This window comes from Clavelina lepadiformis, chromosome 5, assembly GCF_947623445.1.
Source record: "Clavelina lepadiformis chromosome 5, kaClaLepa1.1, whole genome shotgun sequence".
Taxonomy (NCBI): domain Eukaryota; kingdom Metazoa; phylum Chordata; class Ascidiacea; order Aplousobranchia; family Clavelinidae; genus Clavelina; species Clavelina lepadiformis.
In genome coordinates this window covers 2,749,462-2,762,592 of record NC_135244.1, presented here as the reverse complement: position 1 = coordinate 2,762,592, position 13,131 = coordinate 2,749,462, and the positions used below count along the sequence as shown (strand labels likewise).

Here is a 13,131-nt window from a genome sequence, read left to right as displayed (position 1 = left end):
GTACTAGTATCTGATCACAGACGTTTATTAGCGTTCATCATAGATATTATTGCTGGTATAAAGCCTAGTTGCGTGCTTTGTATGAGCATAGACCGCTTAAATGATTAATTATTTACTGAACTTGATGAATCTTGCAAAGCTGACGCTGATCGTCGTCTAGCGGTTTTGATATCAATAAGCTGCTAAGCACAAACATTTGATTTTAATTCAACTTGATACTGGGTTTCTTGTCTAATCAAGTTAGACTGTTAGGGCGTGAACATTCAAAGCATACGTGAAGTGTGAGCATCTACTAGCAAGAACAGGAAAACACGTCATAATAAAAAATACACAAAAACGATGCAGAGCGCATCACGTTTTACGCGGAAGTCAGCAAGTTGTGAATCATTTACTGAAAAAGCATTGTGTTGGGGCCATGCCAAATTGGACAGTCTGCTGTTTTGAGATGACAAATCCCCCACGCAAAAAACTTTCCAATATGGGGGCCATGCCCCCTCCCTTCAAACTAAGTTACAGATTCCTAGGTTTAACTTTTTGCTTGATAAAAAAAATAGTTGCATTTCCACTATCACAAAATTATAAATAGCCTTAGGATACATTTCACTAAAAGATATTACTTGGACAGTAGTCAAACTATGTCAGTATGTAATAGCGATTGTTGCAACCAATTCCCGCTATCTTACAATCTATTTAATGGCATGCTAAACAAGTGCCACTTAACGAATTATTTATTTATTTATGCCAGCAATATTGTTTGTGACGGTTCTAGAAATAGAATTCACTTCTGGATTTTTAGTGCATTAAAAACACAAATTTATCATACATTGTTAAAAGAAACATTTCAGTATGTAAATAAATGTTCACTGCAAACAGTTAACGTAATATAGCATCGCATGAGCAGTTGGAATCGTTCCAAAACGTGCTGGTGTTGTAATTAAGTTGTAGCGCCATTGGCCCTATTAAGTGGTAGCGTCAACTGCAGCGACTCGCGGACGTCCACAATCTATATTGGTTAGGAACATTTTCCCCGGCTTTGGATTTTATCAACAAAGAGAGATGGTTTTTTGCAAATAAAATGCTCACATCGCATTTACTTTCGTGATGTGTTCATTTAAGCCTGAGGTTTAAGCAGGTCAAGCCAACACAAAAGCTAAGTATCGAATAATTCATAAATAATTCAAAGGAGTCGTAAATGTTCTATCTGCGCCGCAGTGTTCTCGCGTTTTGAAATGACTTAATAAAGTTACAAAACGAAGCATGCTGATTGCCAAGTTTAGTCACATTTAAAGCCACTCGTAAGGATGACAGATAAACAAGTATTAAGGTCACTTTTCTGCCGGTTATTGTTGACCATGCTCTACGCGAGCTTACATAGAGGTTTCTGATACCGTAGGCTTACTCAACTTTGCCTTCAATCTCAGCAGTCAGCTTATTACGTAAGTCAGGTGTAACCACCCCACTCGGTGTTGCGTTATTTAATTCCAGTGATGGAAACAAGTCTTTGGTCGTGACACAAGGTGTCTTTCGCCCACCAGGCTACGTCCCTGTTTTCATCTCTGTTTAATTTTGGGCATGGTTGAAAGAGTGGAGCTTTCGCTTACCCATATATGCTTAATCAATAAATAGGCTACTTTAAAGAATATTTCTATAATGTTTAGCGACCAAAACGTTTTTCGAAAATTTTTTGCAACTGTGGGTAATTACCGCCAAAATAAATTGCCATTTTTCACATTTTTGAATTATTTGCTGGCCATTAGGACATCACAAAGTTAAATTAATTAGGTTTTCACTGTTGAATTGACAGTTTTGTGGAAAAATATTGTCTTTCATTAGACATAATTTGCAGTGCCATAATCTGTCATGAAAAATTAAACACACGAGATTTTTGAGATCAAAATTGGGCTAAATATTTGTAGCCTACGTCGGTAAAAGCCGCTATTTCAATATTTTTTTCTTATAAAGCACAGCGTGGTTGAATTTGGGCACGCATTGATTAAGTGTCTTGGGTGTCACCTTTCAATCATACCTCGGCTTTGTCGGTATGCGTGATGCTTGTGTCTTGCGTGCGTTGGCTACTTTGTGCCACGTGACAGTTGATGTAAATCTGTAACACAGTATATAGACAGACAGGAGCTACATGGACAGGACTGCATGGTTTTAATTTTTGTGATGTGACGTGTTACTTAAGCTTCGTGACATTAAACATGCAGTTCAGCCGCAAAGGACCAAAATCGTTTTTTTGTTTTTGTTTTGTGGTGTAGCGGCCTGGGTGTCCATTCAGGCCTGGTTCTAGCAGTTACAGGATTTATGTTTATAATGGTCCATTGTTGCCACTCCCGCCCTTTTTCAAAAGTCAAGATTATTGTCCCAGCTGTGCATTTTTGAAAATCAATCTCATTTATATTTTATATTGCAGCACATACCTCATTTTGATTTCTAATTAAGGTCATGAGATTTCATTTAATATGGACAAAATTCGTTACATCGTCAAGCTATGATCACAGAGCATAATTCAAAAAACTACGTTATTGCGAATTACTAATTTACGAACTTAAAGATTATTGAAAGAAAAAAAATTAAACTTCATCAATACTCTATTATGTCTCAAAAAGTTTTAGCTTACGTCTAGGCCTCTAGGGCAGTGGTTCTTAAACTGGGGGGCGCGCCCCCCTTGGGGGGCGTGTAACATTTATAAGGGGGGCGCGAGAGATGACAAACTGTCTATTTAATTATTTACATATGAGCTATGTCTAAACATGCTTTCTTGACTTTCGCTATAGGTTCATTTTTACTAAAATTTTAAAGTGTGTCACGATGGCAATTGTATTTTTGAGATTTGGATTCTGAAATACGTCAATGGTTACGTCATAATATTTGGTGTCTCCGTTTTGAAGCATATTGTTTTCGTTTACTCATTCACGCACTACTAGCTCGACTAACTGTTCTCTTGTGTTCTCTTTTTGCGGTGACCTGTTTTTCTCACAACGGGGGGCGGCGTAACAAGAAAAACTTTTACAAATGTATCACTTGTAGAAATACTTAATTTGCACTAAATGCATTTTCTTTAGTTTTACAATTATCATGTATACAGGAAGCCAGATGTTTTTGCTACTAACCTATTCAGTTTACAACGTATAATTTTCGAGTCATTAACGATTGAAAATTTGTGTGCAGTGTCGGCCACACATAATAAAAATAGTAATGTCGCGCACCTGGTTTAAATAGGGTAAAACCAACGTCAGCCAATATTAAAACCGTAAAATGAAGTAAAACGTAAATTTAGTATTGATTTAATAACCAGGTATTTTAGTAATTAAACTAATTGTATTGACACAAAATGAGTGGAAAAAAGAGAAAGTATGACCAAAATTATCTGAAGCATGGCTTTATAAATACCACAGTAAACGGAAAAGTCGTATGGCAATGCGTGATATGCTTAGAAAAGTCGTTTTCAGCGTCATCTTCATGAATATAAAGACAAAACCAAGGAGCAAACTTGACTGTGAAGCCGACCTAAGATGTGCATTATCTTCTACAAAGCCTCGAATTAAACGTTTGGTTTCCCAAAAACAACTACATCCTTCACATTAATGAAAGTTAATTGAAAATAAATTGTTGTTTTGCTTAATGCTTTTTTATTTTGCAATGAGGTGGGGCGCGAAATTTTTAGGTACCGTCAAGGGGGGCGTGTGCCAAAAAGTTTAAGAACCCCTGCTCTAGGGTGACAATATCATACGTAACTAAAATCGTATCATTCTTATGTCGTTTAGAGTTGATAGAGCTATGGCTCATGGTCGTTGTAAATTTTGTGGTATAAAATGCTTTCGCTATTGTGACAAAACCACTTTGATGGGCTTTATATCAAAAATTGTTGAACGGACTTCATAAAATGTGCAGCAATATTCAATAATATAGATTATTTAGCATTAATTTAACATGTCAGTTGTCAACTTGAGATACGCGAAGAGCTCCCCGATCAAATGACAAGTTTAGTATCAGATAAATTTTTAGTGGAGGTCTGCTATTGCAACAGGCAGCCTAAGCTCAAGTCGATGACTTATCAAACTTAACCTTAGGACTGTATGCCAATGAAAGCTTTTAATTATAAAATAAAACCGATTTCTGAGATTTAGAAAACCCCAAAAATTGAAATCGAATCTTTTCAGATTTTGTTGTCAAGGATTTGTTATTCTAGAATATGCATCCCCAAGGTAAACCACCATTGCCTTGAGGTACATTTATTTGCTACTTTGAATACTGGTGTACGACTGCATGGTATGGCATTTGGTGCTCTTAAAATCCAATTTTTTAATACAACTTTGAAGTCTGCAAATAGCACACAAATAAATCAGGGGGCGTTTTTAAATCTATCTTTACCATCCGACATGCAGAATCGGGAAAACAAGGTTAATAATATTGACATTCAAGCTGACGAGATCGCAAAAACGAAGTTACACAGGATATTCTCTTTCTTTTCTGTTAATATTTTATCAGCTCATGGTGCACCACATGCTTGCAAAAGCTTCTGTAGAGAAAATTAAATCGAAAGTTAAACTTCTGGTGCTATCAAATGTGCTGCCTTTTTTATTTATGAGATAATGAAAAGTGAAGCTTCCATCTATCCAGCGCTGTTCGTCAGCAACCGGTCTCCCTTCACATAGATGTGCAAACAGAGGATTCTCGGTCATGGTGGCCATTAAGTTGAGCTTTTTGCCACACTTGGGCATGGTTTCAATGCATTGTGTAGTAAGCAAGGGATCCTGGGCACGCTTGTGGGGGAGAAACAGTTATGATTGTCGCATTAAACTATTATTTTAACTCGATTATACGCAATTCTCAAATTCATGGTAAGTAGTAAAATTTACAAATTGCCTTAAAATTTCGAGATCGGATAATAACTGTTCTGCATACGGTAAAAAGTTCATGAAGTCTACGATTACTTATTGTCAACTACTCACAAACAACTGTAGTTTACAAGATGGTCATAAAAATATGCAAAGCAAGCTTGCAAGGCTTAATATCAACCAGTTTTTTGAAGTCAAACCAAAATTGTTTTGCGGATCTACCAGCTTACTGAAAAGCAGCTAGTTACTTGATAAACATACACAAGATACCAATCATTTCATCTCCTTCTGCGTTCCCGACGATGATGCCGTTGCTTTCGAGGGCCTTTAACAAATGCCCAGTCGACAGACAATTTTTCCTCATACAGTTCTGCGCCATTCATTCCTTCCAGTGCAGCCTGAGCTTCCTTGTATGTTTCGTATTCCACCAAAGCGTATCCTTTTATAAAGCCGGTTCGACGATCCAAATTTAGATGAAGATTTTTGAGCTCTCCATATTCTCCGAACGCATCATAGACATCTTCTTCTTTTGCTTCCTCGTGTATTCCAGTGACGAAAAGTATCCAACCTTCAACAGACCTCTGTGGGCCGACACCACTGTCATCAGCATCCAATCCTTCGTAGTCTATTTCCATTCTGTTCGATTGACGTTCCAACCCTCTTCCCTTCTTTCTTTTTGCCTTGTCTTTTAACTTCTCTACTCCGATATCTCCCTCGTCTTCGACGTCAAACTCTTCGTCATCATGTTGGAGATCAATCACATCTGCCATTTTAGATAATCTAGTGAAATCTGCTTTAGATAATCTGCTCTGGTGAAACAAGAAGATGCAAAGCGTTGAAAGTCACTTACTATTTGATGCTCCTAAGCATTAGCGTGAAGCATTACCATATGTTTTTATGGTAAATGTCTTAGACAAGTATTAAGATATGAGTATTGTGGTGACATTCCGCGGTGAAATTCCTTTGTTTACGCCAGTTTGCCTCGCGCACGATCACGCCTCCTTAATTAATCGCCTAAATTGCTTCGCCGCCTTAAATGTGTTGGTCTCTCTGTAGAACGGCATTTCAGTAGTAAGCACAGTGTCGAGCTCATATATACGTATTATGTAGTTATTGTAGTATAAGTATTAAGTAACTGATTTCTATTTGTTTTAGGACTGTTCTGTTCTGTTTTCATTAAAGCCTAAGTTACTTGAATTTAGTGTTTGAGTTTCGAGGTCATAACAAGTATCCTGTAATTTAATTCATTCTTATTAACAACTACATAAGTTTTTATACATCTCAAGCCTCGATCAGCGAACTTGGCTGAGTATATTTCAGGGCAACACTAGAAGTAAAGGTCATGACACTTATAATAAATGACACATAAATATATATACGCTACTTTTGCATAACTTTCAATAAAAAACTTTTGGAACTTGAAAAAAGTTGTTTCAAAATATAAATATATTATAACTATTTATAATTAGGGGTGATAAATCTTCCCAACCAGGTCCCGTTTCAATACACAGATGGACGTAGCAGTCGCAAATAGTTGTCATTCAAGCCATACGATATATGCAGAGTTTTGTTTTAGACACAACGTTCTATAAGTTTCACCCAGTTTTACTGTCTTGTATTGTTGCTTGAATCTTGTGCTATTATTGTGTATCACGCATTAAGTTCTTAAATGTGTGTTCTTAAATGCAGACATTTTTAAATAAATATTACTCACAGTATGAAATCTATGCAAAAGATTTTTATTTATTTTTATTTGGACTTTACGTCGTCAGTATCTATAAAATTCATTGCACTATCCCTTTAGCGGCCATTGAGGTAATATTTTGTCAGTGCTGTTCAACCAATTCATGCTTTGCGTAAAAACTTTTCACTTAAACTGTTGCAAGTGGCTTTGCTTTTCATCCTGCTATTTCTTTACAGTGCAAAAAACTTAATACCTTAATAGTCGCTACGAAACGATTCTTACAAATGCAGGACAATAGATTTTCCTATCCGACTTTTTAAAAACGCGTGAAGAAAAATGCGTATCGTCAAATGTTGTCAGCAATTTATGACTAAAGTAATCAAATGATTAATGTGAGAATGCTTGCCTCGCAGCAAATGTGACTTGTGTTCGATCTCGAGTGGCACTATTCCATTGTAATGCCCTTGGGCAAGGCATTAACGACACTTGCTCCTGTTCAGTGAACCTAATGGACAGTTATAAATTTGAGCAATACTATATAAAAAGCGATAATTAAAATAAAAAATGTGTGACAATTGATGATTGCAGAAAGTCTAGTAACCGAGGCTCGAGCGATGAGGAATCATCGCCGAGTTTAATAATTTAAATCATCGTGCAGACTTTGCTCAGTCCGAGAATAAAGATTACCACATCATACAGCTGTATAGTTATTTTATCATTCTGTATTGGTTAGCAGTTTATTTTTCGTTCCCCCACAAACAATGACGAAAAATAGATGGGTCTCTTTTACTTTTGCACTCTAATATCAGGATCAAGTATTGAGGAGTTGTTATGTCATAATTCTTTTCCATTACCTCAAAATACCTTTCGGGTCTGATATACAAGTGCACAACTAAATGACGTCACAATTTGAGTAGATGGGGTTTAGTATACAAAGGCATCCTGTGGTTGTGCACTTGTATACTAGGCCTCAAAGGTTGGAATTGAATATATTATGGCCCAAACTTCTTTGGCGTATTTATCTGGCAAACTTTGCAATACTACAATAACGCTAGACTATCAGTACAAGTAAACCTGAGGCTGATCATACGATGCGATTACAGCAGTTCGTTCTGTCGTTAAATACCGGTATCAATCCTTGGTTTTTGCCACGCTAGACTAAAAAACATAGTTTAGGCTAGGCTAGACGCAACGGTGATACTAAATTTCAAATCGCTTCTGCAGGCACCTGATTGCATAAAAGTACTTAGCCATATGTACTGTATTTATTAAATTACCATAATGTGTAAATTAAAATATCTACGTCCAAAAAGCCTCTCCATTCCTGGGATTTCAATGATGCGTCCGTCGAAAGTTTCTGGTCATGTGGATGTGGGCAAGTATTTCTTGCAAGGGTGTAGCAGTACATAACCAACCCGTTAAGAAGGTTATGGATGGAAATTTGTCAAAAATTATTTTCAACTAACAAAACAAAATTTTGGTGTTATGTCATGATTAAAATGTATGCTGATTTTTGTAAGCAGCATTAATTATATTTATTTAGTTGGCGCATCTTTTAACGTTACCAGCAGATTTTCCGGTTTGGCTTTGGCGACAGTAAAGAAAATTTAAAAGACATTTTAAACACTAATTTCTAATTTTCTACTATATTTTTTAAAAATAAACTTTAAAAGAATGATGAAGAAATTTGAAAGAACATTTCGGTCTGCAATAAAAATTTTTAAAAATGACTGGTTGTTAGTGATACCAGATGATTTTGGTACAGCGGGTACGCTTGCTTGTGTCTTTCTTTTTTCCATGCGTTCCACGCTCCACGCCGATGGTCCCCGAATGCTATTTTCTACCCAAGTGTTTATCATTTGCGTCATGATTGAGCGCATGGAATCACTGTGAGCCTCATTCGACGCCGACGGAAATGGAACGCTTTCGACAAAGGTTATCAGATTCTTTAGTGTGATGCGTAGATTGTAAAGGAAGAACGACTTCTTAGTTTAACGAACAAGAATCCTTTACATTTTTTTAAGGTCACACTATGTTTTGCATAAACTAATGTTGTCAAACAGGTGTCTTCCAACTGATGACGTGATTTACACACACTCAAATCTCACAATAAAATTTTTTTAAATATAAGTTAATTTAACAAATTCTGAAGAGTTTTCATACATTATAATAAACTCTAGTTTCCGTCCCTATTAGGCGTTTAGCATAGCATCTAGGCCTTAAAATTGCTAAGACAAGTAGGCTAAATGAATCTTTCATAAACCATATTTATTCAAAATTCTTCAATCTTCAAAAATTATTATCAGTTATTTATAGATTACTACACGCAAGAACATCAGTGACAATATGATTCGAGTATGGGAATAATGGGTGGATTGGTTCCTAGACTGGCCTAAGCCAAGTCTGACTGTTTGACTCCGCTAATGATTGTCTTTGACTCCGTTGCGTTTACTGTCTCTATATTGCTTCTTAAATCAACACCAACTTCATAAAGTTTAATTGTTATATTGTCCGAGTAAGTTGTCACATCGAAACCAATTAATCACCATTCCACATTTTGAATAGAACTATCACTTGAATTCAATACTGAATAAGCCAAAACGTAAAACAGATCCAAAACTAAAAACCGTGAGAAGTACTAGCAAGTCCTGAAGGGACAAGCCCTCGCAGAGCCTCGCCAGCCGGAGCAGCCAGGACGCTTTGAACCAAGCTTAACCTTTTATATCATACACGTCAGCCAATCAGCTAACGCCATGTTATTATTACACTGCTACCCTAAAACCACGTATCGCATACATTCTACGTCATCTAAACGTTTCATCAAGTACACTTCAAACTTTACGCCGTGAAAACAATGCTACTTGAAATGCTTATATCTGCGTCCAATATGTCAGTTAGAAATACAATTTGTTTGAATAACAGAATTTACCAAGTGTAACACAGCTGTCTAAATATTCAATTTTATCTAACTGGAGAAAATGCAAAAACTTATGCAAATGCCAATTTATATAACTAATTGCCAATTCTATCATGATCCCCACAATAATTCCCCCCACTCATAAAAGCTTCGAGGTAGGAATGTTGGTTTTGGCATCTTGCAATCCTTGAGAATGGAGCATTTGTTTGTTTTCTCCAGTCAGATTTGTGCAGTCATCACAGGTCACACGAATTGATACATGCAATAGAAAAAATAGCAGTAAATATTCTTCACTAATACTATTGTTGTATATAGAAGGGTTTTTTATTTAATATTGTGATATTTTCTTTATATAGCTTTTACCACAACCGAAGTAAATTAAAAGTATCGTAATTGTAATTGCACACAAAACCTAACACAAACAGTTTGAATGAAATGATTGCCATTATAACTAAATGCATTTCAATATTTTGACACAAATGATATCGGACAACGCGTTTGGTTTGCCGAATTTTTATAGCAAGATAATGTAAGTATAAGGGTGGGTATAAGGGTAAAAGGGTTTGCGTAATGCAAAAGAAGAAAATAAAAGTTCGATCAGTCTGAGTAATAAGCTTAATATCGCGATTCGCCCCAACTCGTTTTCTCCTTGCATTTGTTGTATGCAAGTTAGTGGACCCATTTTGTGAATCGAGGTTATATCGGGACAGTCACAAATTAACAGATTCTGACTTATACAGGCTGGCAGTTTGCAACCTGGTATGTGATGACAAACAAGGCAAAATAATCGTACAGCGTGTATTAACGCTTTGTACTTAATGTAAGTCATTTATGAAAGCAATAAGGGTGGGTTAATATAATGTAGCTAAAAGTGCTTAGCGTAAGAAAAGATTAAAAGAATGCTTTGTAGGTAGACAATGGGTGAAAGTGACCGTTGATAAGTATTTGGCTTAGTTAGCCTGTGTCCATGCAAATAAAAATAAAATAAAAATCATCTACCACAAAACATATTATTGAAAAATAAGTATAGATAGAAGTCGATAGGGGATAAGAAATACATTAACTTTTAATTCAAATTGAAATTTCTCGATTATGCTTATGATGCGTGGAGTACGCAGAACAAATATAAGATATAACTACAGTATGATTTTACGTGCGCGTTGTCCGTGGGGACATAATTTATGAGGTAAAATCAGAATAAGAAACGTATTTAATATGTTTGTTATTAATAATTATGACATATGTGCGCTAATATCTAATAACACCAATAACAAGCTACGATTTATTCAGAAATGAGTAATGTACTTTACCGGCTAAGAATTAATCGGGAGCAGAACCAAATGTTGTAGAAGTGTCCACACAGATTGACAGTTTCGTTCTTCTTGATGATGTTGTCTTCCATTTTTCCTTTGAGCGATGCTTGCAGCTTGCTTGTGTTGCTTTCCGGCGTTGACCAGCGTTGTCATCCGCCACAATCCATAACGCCAGCAGCGAGACAGTCATTGTTCGTTAGCGAGAATTCTTTCCAATGGATACTTCGAGAATTTCTGAAATGTCTGCCGCAATTCGCTCGCTAACAGACCGTTGAATACAGTTTGTCTCTCGATCCTAATCTGACTCCTGTTTTCACCTTTCATAAATCGAATCTTTCAGAAGTGCAGTGTTCTGCTTCTTTTGCAGAAGAAAGACGGGGTTACCATTTATGGGAATAATGGGTGGTGGATTGATTTCTAGACTGGCCTAAGCCAAGTCTGACTGTTTGACTCCGCTAATGATTGTCTTTGACTCCGTTGCGTTTACTGTCTCTATATTGCTTCTTAAATCAACACCAACTTCATAAAGTTTAATTGTTATATTGTCCGAGTAAGTTGTCACATCGAAACCAATTAATCACCATTCCACATTTTGAATAGAACTATCACTTGAATTCAATACTGAATAAGCCAAAACGTAAAACAGATCCAAAACTAAAAACCGTGAGAAGTACTAGCAAGTCCTGAAGGGACAAGCCCTCGCAGAGCCTCGCCAGCCGGAGCAGCCAGGACGCTTTGAACCAAGCTTAACCTTTTATATCATACACGTCAGCCAATCAGCTAACGCCATGTTATTATTATACTGCTACCCTAAAACCACGTATCGCATACATTCTACGTCATCTAAACGTTTCATCAAGTACACTTCAAACTTTACGCCGTGAAAACAATGCTACTTGAAATGCTTATATCTGCGTCCAATATGTCAGTTAGAAATACAATTTGTTTGAATAACAGAATTTACCAAGTGTAACACAGCTGTCTAAATATTCAATTTTATCTAACTGGAGAAAATGCAAAAACTTATGCAAATGCCAATTTATATAACTAATTGCCAATTCTATCATGATCCCCACACGAGTTTCAATTTATTACCCAATTAATTAATGATACTGGTGGCTAGATTGAGTTACTAAAAGGCCGTCAATTGTCATCAAATTCACAAATGTATCACATGCAATTAAGAGCTTGCTGGTTTGTTTGAGTAACTGGTCCGACGCCATCTTGAAAACATAGACAAAAAAAATATTCAAAGTGGAATTTAAAATGTAGTCTAATTTTTCGGAAATAGCCTACGTTTGAAATTATATCAATTTGGTTCAACGAATTACTTGCCGTTCTTGCGACGTTTGATTTTATTCCCACTGCGTTTGCTTGTATTTCAGCACGGTTTTGTCGATTTCGTTTACGTTGACTTCATTGCAATCTTAATTTTTTAATCTTTGTTCGTCTCGTCATACTGTGGTATATGGATCATTTTTACTGCATCAATCATGATATTGTATGAGATTTGCTACACTTGCAGTGTTCCAATAAATTTATGACATAATTAGAATATTGTTATTTGTTAGCTCTTACCAAAATATGAACAATGAGATCTAGCCTACAGTAGTTGCCGTTAGATGACGTTCAAGATTTTCTGTTGCTGGACTAAGTGGACAAAACTAGCATTTCATATGTAGCAACATGATTGATGGCAGCACATTAGCTAAACAACTTAAATTTTCTTTTACCTGTTAATAAAAATGATGTGCAATTTTGTTAACAAAATGAATTTTGTAAATAAAAAAGCTGAAGTTTGATTCTGTGTAATTAAATTATGGGCTAAGCTAAAAAACAACAATAGCACTGCCAAAGCTGTAAATGTTTCATTTCACTTAAAAATAGTAAACTATTAAAAATTGTTTCAATTATTAACCTGGCATGGTATCGAAATATTTTCTCTTCAGATATATAAAACCGATCAACCATTGGCTGATATAGTTTAAGCCTATGGCCCCATAAAACTTTTTAAAATGTAGTCATCAAGCATGTAATACATCGTTTGAGGCCGTATATCACCTTTTGAATGATAAAAAACTTGTCAAGCTGAAGTCTTTGGTAGATAACAATAACGATTTTGTACTGGTTAGGTGAATTAATATTTTAGAACTGTGTAGGCTACACCGTGCGACTGCTCGAAAAATAACTCGGCTAAAAATATGAAATAAATTAGCTTATGTATTAGCAAATAACGTTGCATGTTACATAAGTGATTATATCACGTGTTGTAAATAAGTTACTGAGGATGGCAACGATTTTTATAGGTCTACATCAGCGTTGGCTTCAGCGTATTTACCAGGTAAGCATATTTACCCTCAGTTAACCGCCATA

The 13,131-nt window shown here is 36.0% G+C and overlaps 1 protein-coding gene across 1 annotated transcript; it reads right to left on the bottom strand.

The window, feature by feature from the left end:
- Positions 1-4,291: 4,291 nt before the first annotated feature.
- On the bottom strand, positions 4,292-5,674 carry LOC143460358 (RNA-binding protein 8A-like). Its single transcript, XM_076957834.1, has one exon. The coding sequence runs from the start codon at positions 5,612-5,614 to the stop codon at positions 5,123-5,125; it is 492 nt and encodes a 163-aa protein (XP_076813949.1). The 5' UTR covers positions 5,615-5,674; the 3' UTR covers positions 4,292-5,122.
- Between the last annotated feature and the right edge of the window lie 7,457 nt (positions 5,675-13,131).